This window comes from Cyprinus carpio, chromosome A18 (assembly GCF_018340385.1).
Source record: "Cyprinus carpio isolate SPL01 chromosome A18, ASM1834038v1, whole genome shotgun sequence".
NCBI lineage: Eukaryota > Metazoa > Chordata > Actinopteri > Cypriniformes > Cyprinidae > Cyprinus > Cyprinus carpio.
In genome coordinates, this window is record NC_056589.1 from 30,034,234 (window position 1) to 30,043,809 (window position 9,576).

At 37.2% G+C, this 9,576-nt stretch overlaps 1 protein-coding gene across 1 annotated transcript in view; it reads right to left on the bottom strand.

The window, feature by feature from the left end:
* LOC109079267 (GTPase IMAP family member 9-like) overlaps positions 1-3,867 on the bottom strand; it is an 11,675-nt gene extending 7,808 nt beyond the window's left edge. The window contains exon 1 of the mRNA XM_042775793.1: positions 3,761-3,867. Within this exon, the coding sequence (XP_042631727.1) occupies positions 3,761-3,788 (28 nt within the window). The 5' untranslated portion in view covers positions 3,789-3,867. The remainder of the gene's footprint in view (positions 1-3,760) is intronic.
* Positions 3,868-9,576: the final 5,709 nt, after the last annotated feature.

Genomic DNA, 9,576 nt, shown 5'->3' on the forward strand with positions numbered 1-9,576 from the left:
ATTTGTGTGTATTCTGTGAGTTGTTTTCTGAAGCTGACCCAGTGGCCTTCCCTAGCTGTTCTCTCCTGTTGTGGTATTTGTGCACTTCACTACCCTCTTGTATCAGTCTGTTTTGTCAAACCATTGTTAACTCACTCTGCAACTGGGTCCTCCTTTCCCAGATCCCTGACAGTTTAGTTCCTGAATGAATCAACTGTTTAAATGATTCGGTTCAATCGCAGTGACTCACTTATTAACAGTGACTTGCTGACACATACTGGCCATTTTAATTTCACATTTAAAGTATCTTTTAATTTATTTTTAATAATTTCTTTTTTCAAATGAGTATTCAACATTTTATATCTTGTATATCAAAACATTATTCATGCATTTGTAACTGGAGGTTAAATGCATTCTTGTCCTGCACTAAACAGTGTGTAAATACATCTAAATGCCACGTCTGATGAAGCCTCTGCATTGAAAAGATGAGTTTGTTGATACTGATTTGCCTGGTAACAGCCCAAATGTCTTATTATTCTAAATAACTGATTCCTTTAATTAAAAACAGCTAGTGGATTTAAAGGCCTATCCAGGGGTGTCAAGAGCTCAGTTCCTGGAGGGGCGTAGCCCTGCAGAGTTTAGTTCTAACCCTGCTCCAGCACACATATCATGTAGTTTTTTCAAATGGCTGAAATGATCAGATTAGCTGGATCAGGTGTGTTTAATTAGGGTTATATCTAAGCTGTGCCCAGGACTGTGTCCCTCAGGGAACGAGGTTTAACCTGCTAACCTAATCCCATTTTGGCTCCCTCCCACTGTTAAAGTATAGCTAAATGTAATTTGTTACTCTGAGTAAATTTTAAATGAGCTACTTTTTACTTTTACTTGAGTAGATTTTTTGTTTAGTACTTTTTACTTGTACTTAAGTAAAATGTCATTAATGTAATGGTACTTTTACTTGAGTAGAATATTTTTGTACTCTTTCCACCTCTGGTAAAGTCACAATGAGGAACAAAATCAACAACTTTCACATTCTGACTTCATCCACAAGATCTCTGCTTTATTCAGATCGCAAGTCTTATTTGAATTCTAGAATTTAGAATTATAGTAGATGTTTTACCAGTGACAGAACTGAATTTAGGTATTCTTTTTTTTAGTGTTATAATAGATGTTTTACCAGTGACTGAACTGAATTTAGATCATCATTTAGACAGTGGGTTCCAAACATGGTTACTGTCAGGATCTTGCCCTGACGGCTTTGTCTGTCTTGTGTCTGTTCAATGTTTCTTTGTTTTTTTTTGTGTCTGAGCACATGGCTCTGTCTTTATGTTGGCCATGTGCTCCTCTTGTCCTGCCTCCTGTTTCGCTTTAACACACCTCCTTGTTTTTTTGTTGTTGTATAATAGAATCTTTGTTGTTAAAAAAAGTGATAGTGTGTTTGGTTTTTGTCTAGATTTTTTGTTTTTGAACTGCACAGAAGTAGTTATTTTGCCAATTTTCTCCTTGAATTTTTTATTTGACATTTTATTTACAGCCATTTGAAACTTTGATTTACAGCCATTTGAAATGTTACTTTATTTATTTATTTATTTTTTTTTATTTATTTTTTTTTTGCTCTTCCAAGGGCCTCTGTGGGCCCCTGGGGATGGAAGTTAATTAATGACATAGATATATTTTTATTATCTTGATGGAAAACTGTAGTTTGGTCACAATTATAAACGAGAATTTTTATTATTTTATTTTTTTTTTTAGATTTAGTAAAAGAATAAGATGAAGAGAAATAGGCACAGTTTAATGGAATGAAAGGAAGCAGCATTATAAAAAGCTGTATCTTCAATAGCAAGCTATTATTATTGTAAATGATTACATGCAGCTGGTATTGTTGTAAGCAGTTTAAAGGCCTCTTCACACCTGTTGTGATATATGTATATCCCTTTCTGAATTCACTGTCAGTCTCTGCGCCAGTCAGTGAACGCAGATTTAAAATGAGCAGCTGCTGACTTTTATTTTTTTTCCATTCCTGCCACCCACAGGATGATATGCTGCTTTTTTGTAGTCAGTCATCACATTATCTCCTTAGCAATGGATGCAGTATTAAAACATGTTTCTGCTGATGATGGTGTTTCCAGTAGCTGATCACTCCAGCTTTTCCCGGCTTTGCTCCCAGTCCTGACCTGGTCTTTCCCTCTTAGGACTCACAAATCTGGGATGTTTTGTTGGAGACTCTCCTGAAACTTAGAAAGATCATATCTCATCGAAAATGGTCTCTGTAGAATTTTCTTGGGATCAGTGTGAAATGCTAGTGACTTCCATATGTTTGTATTATGGAAGTTATTTAATTTTGAAAACAACTTATAAATCAACAAGATTGGCCTTGCTGTTACTCCTCTTTAATTGTTTCATGATAAAGTTCCCCTCCGTTCCTCCAGCATCTTTAAGTTCAATCTTTCTGCAGTAGTTCTTGTATCTGATCGTCTGATTTAATTCTGCTATTGAAACAGTGGAAACTTTCCCCCCACATTCAGTCATCATCAGTGGCTGGAGGTCTGCTTGATGGAAGTGTTGTGTCAGAGAGGTTCAGCAATGGTCTGATCCGATTCACACTGATATGTGAACTTAGAATCATGATGTCATTTCTTGAATTTCAGGACCAAATAAACACTTTAATACTGGCTCAGGATCTATTTGCTCATTTTGGTAATAGGTTTCTCTCAGGAGGCACGGTGAGCAGAACTGAATGGAGACTCCGCTGAGCATCCAGAGACCAGCTGCTCCTTCATCATCCCCTGCTGCTCTTCATTCAGATCTGGATCCAGGAGTAGATCTGGACAATCAATCACAGCGACCTGCTTCCCGCCGATCTGAGCTGCTTCCTCCTCAGACTTCAGCTTCATGCTTTAAACCTACTTTAAACCTCTTTTTCTCCCAGTATTGTAAGTTTCCAGATGAGCTTTTCCCAAGAAAACCCCTTTCTGCCGATCAGAAGAGAATCCGGATCACTGGATCATCTGCTCTGGAGCTGCTCTCTGACATCTCTGAGAAAAAACAAAAAACAAAATGGAATTAGGCATCAGGTCATGCAGCCCAAGAGCAAGGAAGCGAGAACAATTTTGTCTGTGTTTTCACAAACAAACTAATATTTCTTTGCTAAGTGTTTAAATAAGTCTTAGTTGGGGACTCTGAACTGTATTTTACCTGACACCAACTGTGGAACAAGCACTATTATAACACAGAAATCTATATGGAGTTTAATTTTACATTTACATCTTGTTGCATTTGCATCAATTTCACAAAAAAATAAAAAATAAATACAAGGGTTGTGAAATGTGAGTTTTCTGTGGCAGCTCTTTATTGTTCTCACACTTATATTAAGTAATACAAATACAGTAGATTATATGAGTTAGAGTTATATAGTTACATGAATTAATCTGTTTTTAATGATGAACTTTAAATTTCACTACACACAAAGGAAACTGTAAATTACTATACTTCATGTCAAACATCAAGTCTGTTTCATTCTTTTAGCTTTATTGATGAAATTAGACTATTACCATTAATTTACTTTTCCTTCAGTCAGGCAGAGAAATGTTAATAGATTGATTTTTCTTCTAGATCATAAAATTCTTAGATTCCTGATGTTTTTTCAGAAACCTTTCGAAGGTTTTTTTTTTTTTTTTTTAAGAAACAGATAGAAAGCATGACATCTCAGACCATTTCAAAATAAAATCAGTTTAGCAACAACACAATACAATCGTTGAGTATGTGTGAAAATATTTCATACCTGTAGCTGATGTAGATCCCTCTGCCATTTTTATTGACTACAAAGAAACAGATACAGTATAAAACTTTAACAAATAATACCCCTGATGTCAGGAAATCACCGGAGTTTTTCAGGTTGTCTTTCACTTTTTGTTTTTATTGAGAGGCTCCTCCTCCCTGCAGTTCCTCCTGTGACCTGTAGAGGGGGTGTTTGAATTCACCCACAACAGATTCAGACACAACAACATCTACATCAAGACTTCAGTGTCACAGACTGAAAGTAAAACTATGCGCCTCACTCCCTGCATAGACAACTGTGTAGCAGCTCATAATGTAGTATAATAAGTAGTACATTATTATTGTAATAAAATGATCATAATGAAACAATTTTCTCAAAATTTAATAAAATCTTGAGCTCATAATGTAATAACAATTATTACATTATGAGAAATGTGTAACATTATAAACTGACCAAAAATATTGTAATATTGTCATAATTATATAATTATAATTATAATAAAGTATAAGCAGCCCATTATAAAGGACATTTAAAATATTTTGCTGTTATTTAGCCAATGTGTATGTATATATAAAGAGAGAGAGACATAAGTGTATTCAGTGTACATAAGTCTTTCATGTTGAGCCTACATTAAGTTTTTTTTGTTTGTTTTTTTGTTTTTAATATAATAACTTTTACTTAGCGCAAAATATATATTTGTAGTGTATTTCCTAAAAAGATTCAAAAGCGCCCGGGTGTCTAGTCAGTCCCGTGGATCGTCAGCGCTGGCCCAATCACAGCTGAGCTGAGATCACAGAGTCACTCGAAAAACAACAGGTAAGCATTTCAAGCTTCTTTATTACTATTTAAAGAGCTTTTTAAACGCTTATGATTTATTGTCGCGGTCTTTATTGTTTGAAGATTAACCAGCTCAGCAACGCTGATGAATTAGTTAGCAAATAGGAACCAGCACCTACCACGACACATCAAAGTTATCAACGGCAAGTGTTAAATATACAGTGTTTTACACCACAGTTTGTGAGTGAGAAAATAATAAATATTATTTGTGCTTTTCTCAGTCTGAAAGCACAAACTGACGTGATATTAAGCTGTCTAATAAACGCAGACTTGCTGATTGCATGATTTTGATATTCTTGTAAAGATTACAAGTTATTGGTATGATTGCCCGTAGCGGCTGAAGTAAGTAGGATAAACAAAAAAATAAACATAAAGTAAGTCTGTGTTGGCGCGGGTTTCGAACACGCGCTAAAAGACGCACGCGTCGCGAGACGACAGTAATGAACCACCGAACTACCGCTCTACACTGATTCAGCTACAGAGCTCTGGATTGAAGACAGGACTCTCGGCGTCACATTGTGCAGCTGCTGAATCAAGGAAATACCGTGTTTACTTGTGACCTGTGTTTATTATGAAAATAAACCATAGCAGAACGCTGACTACATTTTATGGTTTATGATGTTAAAGAACATTTCATGATGTCTCAGACAACTGTAAATTTGTGGCTACTGTGGTTTATAAACGCTATATATGTACTATATTTACCATAGTAAAAATATGGTACATTTTCTTTAGAAACTAGCTGATGTCTCATTACATGAATGTAACAACGTTGTTTCCACTTATTTTCTCCTAGCATTACTTTGGAAACGTGACTTGATTTGAATGAAGTGTAAACGTATAAGATTATGCTTATAAGATTCTGCTTGTGAATATATTCGCAAGCAGACAATACCGTTTATATTTCATAATTTTTTTAAGTAATGTTAGTGAACGCAAGTCTCAAGGTACAAAGTATTACATTTATATACATATTTTTTTTTTATTACAGAATAAAGTTAATATTTCAAATACTTGTATAATAAAATAAAATACCAGCTAGTGAACGGTTTAAGTTGGTCCAACAAGCCATTTCCTGTTTCCCGCAGGTGGCGCTATGAATAAAACAATAGTGAATACTAAACCTGCAAGATTGTGTTCAGGCCAATAATCTTTTCGAACCAGTGTGAAGTTTGGGGAAGATCGAAAACATCTTATGCCTGAGTTACAACCCAACTTCTATTCCCATGGCGAGACATCAACTTTGTCACGGCGCCATGGCCACACCCTTTAATGAAAACTCATGATGTTTCACAATTTAACATCGCAAAGGCCTTTAGATTAGACTGACCAAAAAAATTATAAAATGTCATAAAATTTTTAGGAGTAGTTTGTTACGGCGTAAAACATGTCACTTCCTGTTGCCAGCAGGTGGCGCTATAGCGATATCTGAATATTGGCATGTAGATATATTCAGGTCAGGAGTCTTCTCAAACATGTGAAGTTTGGGGCAGATTGGACCATTGTATGTCTGAGTTATAGCAACTTCCTTTCTCATGGCGAAACATCGAAATTTGTAAGGCCGCCACAGACACGAACTCCCTTAAACGAAACCTCAAGATCTTCGCAATTTAACATCGCAAAGGCCTTTAGATTACACAGACAAAGTTTGGTGTTGATCTGAATAAATCTCTAGGAGGAGTTTGTTATCTGAATAAATCTTTAGGATGGCAAAAACGACACAAATTTTGCAGAGAAAATTCAAAATAACTGACTTCCTGTTGGGATTCGAATTTCGTACCAAGAGACTTTTTTGTAGGTATTGGTGTGTTACATGTGTGTACCGATTTTTGGTACATGTACGTGAAATGTAGCTCGAGGCGCACTCCGTTGAAAATGTATAGGTGGCGCTATTGAGGCATTTTGCAACACCCGATGGAATATTGGCCTTCAGATTTGTTCAGGCCAGGACTCTTATCGAACATGTGAAGGTTTGGGCAAGATCGGACATTTTATGCCTGAGTTACAATAACTTTTAATTCCCATGGCGAGACATCGAACTTTGTGACGGCGCCATGGACACGCCCTTTAACGAAAACTCAAGATCTTCACAATTTAACATCGCACAGGCCTTTAGAATAGAGTGACTGAAAAAAAAAAATGTATGTCATAAAATTTCTCGGGGTAGTTTGTTACAGCGTAAAATATGTCACTTCCTGTTTCCAGTAGGTGGCACTATGACTATAACTGAATATGGGCATATCAATCTGTTCAGGTCAGGAGTCTTATCAAACATGTGAAGTTTGTGGCAGATTGGACATTGTATGTCTGAGTTATAGCAACTTCATTTTGCATGGCGAATCATCGAAATTCGTCAGGCCGCCACGGACACGCCCTTCAACGAAAACTCAAGATCTTCGCAATTTAACATCGCAAAGGCCTTTAGATTAGGCATACCAAATTTGGTGTTGATCTGAATAAATCTCTAGGAGGAGTTCGTTAAAATACAAGGCATGCAAATGACAAAAATGATGCAAAATTTGCTCAGAAAATTAAAAAATAACCGACTTCCTGTTGGGGTTTCGGATATTGCTCCAAGAGTCTTTTTTGTAGGTACTGATGCTTTATATATGTGTGCCAATTTTTCGTGCATGTACGTGAAACACAGCTCGAGGGCTGTTGATTTTTTTTACGATAGGTGGCGCTGTCGAGCCATTTTGCCACAACCCTCTTCTGAAAACTATATCAGACGTAAATTTTCACCAGGTCTGACGCGTGTGCAAAGTTTCAGGACTTTTCGAGCATGTTTAGGCCCTCAAAAATGCGATTCATTTTGGAGAAGAAGAAAGAAGAAGAAAGAAAGAAGAAATATCTAATTAATTAAGCTGCAAGCAGCGATGAACGGGCCCTCGCACCCGGGCTCACACCGCCATCGTGTGGCTTTAGTAAAAAGAAGTGAACGGTGAGAAAATATGCATTTAAAGTCGAAAATATAAGTGGAATATGTCAAAGTCATTTATATGTGCCAATTTTCCTGTTGCCAGCAGGTGGCGCTATCTTTATAATGGAATATTGGCCTTCAGATTTGTTCAGGCCAGGACTCTTATCGAACATGTGAAGTTTGGTGAAGATCAAACATTTTATGCCTGAGTTACACCAACTTCTCTTCTTTTGGCGAGACATAAAATTGTGTCACAGCGCCATGGACACGCCCTTTTAACAAAAACTCAAGATCTCCACAAATTCACTATTGCAAAGGACTTTAGACTAGACTGACCAGAAAAAAATATTGATGTCATAAATTTTCTAGGAGTAGTTTCGTTACAGCTTAAAACAAGACACTTCCTGTTGCCAGCAGGTGGCGCTATGACTATAACTGAATATGGGCACGTAGATCTTTTCAGGTCAGAAGTCATGTCTCAAACATGTGAAGTTTGGGGCAGATTGGACATTGTATGTCTGAGTTAGAGCATTTTCCTTTTTAATGGCGAAACATCGAAATTTGTCAGGCCGCCATGGACACGCCCGTTTAACGAAACCTCAAGATCTTCGCAATTTAATATCGCAAAGGGCTTTAGATTACACTGACCAATTTTGGTGTTGATCTGAATAAATCTCTAGTGAGGAGTTCGTTAAAGTACAACCCCTGAAAATGGCAAAAAACACACCAATTTTGCAGGGAAAATTCAAAATAACTGACTTCCTGTTGGGATTCGAATTTCGTACCAAGAGACTTTTTTGTAGGTATTGGTGTGTTACATGTGTGTACCGATTTTCGTACATGTACGTGAAACATAGCTCGAGGTGCACTCCGTTGAAAATGTATAGGTGGCTCTATCGAGGCATTTTGTCTCACCCAATGGAATATTGGCCTTCAGATGTGTTCAGGCCAGGACTCTTATTAAACATATGAAGTTTGGGCAAGATCGGACATTTTATGCCAGAGTTACAATAACTTTTATTCCCATGGCGAGACATCGAACTTTGTCACGGCGCCATGGACACACCCTTTAATGAAACTCAAGATCTTCACAATTTAACATCGCACAAGCCTTTAGATTAGAGTGACTGAAAAAAAAAAATTTAGAACTGTCATAAAATTTCTCGGAGTAGTTTGTTACAGCGTAAAATATGTCACTTCCTGTTTGCCAGTAGGTGGCGCTATGACTATAACTGAATATTGGCATGTAGATCTGTTCAGGTGAAGAGTCTTAACAAAAATGTGAAGTTTGGGGCGGATTGGACATTGTATGTGTGAGTTATAGCACCATCATTTTTCATGGCGAATCATCGAAATTTGTCAGGCCGCCATGGACACGCCCTTCAACGAAAACTCAAGATCTTCGCAATTTAACCATCGCAAAGGCCTTTAGATTAGGCATACCAAATTTGGTGTTGATCTGAATAAATCTCTAGGAGGAGTTCGTTAAAAGTACAAGGCATGAAAAATGACAAAAAAATGATGCGACATTTGCGGAGAAAATTCAAAATAACCGACTTCCTGTTGGGTTTCGGATATTGCTCCAAGAGTCTTTTTTGTAGGTACTGATGCTTTACATATGTGTGCCAATTTTCGTGCATGTACGTGAAACACAGCTCGAGGGCTGTTGATTTTTTTAGGATAGGTGGTGCTGTCGAGCAATTTTGCCACACCCTCTTCTGAAAACCTATTTCAGCCGTAAATTTTCAACAGGTCTGACGCATGTGCAAAGTTTCATGACTTTTTGAGCATGTTTAGGCCCTCAAAAATGCGATTCATTTTGGAGAAGAAGAATAATAATAATAATAATAATAATAATAATAAACAAAGCAGATACAATAGGGTCCTCACACCATCGGTGCTCGGGCCCTAATAATTAAAGCTGCAAGCAGCGATGAACGGGCCCTCGCACCCCGGCTCACCGCCAGCGGGTGGCTTTTGTAAAACAGCGAACGGCGAGATATATGCGTTTAATGTGGTAAATATAAGAGAAATATGTCAAAGTCATTTATATGTGCCAATC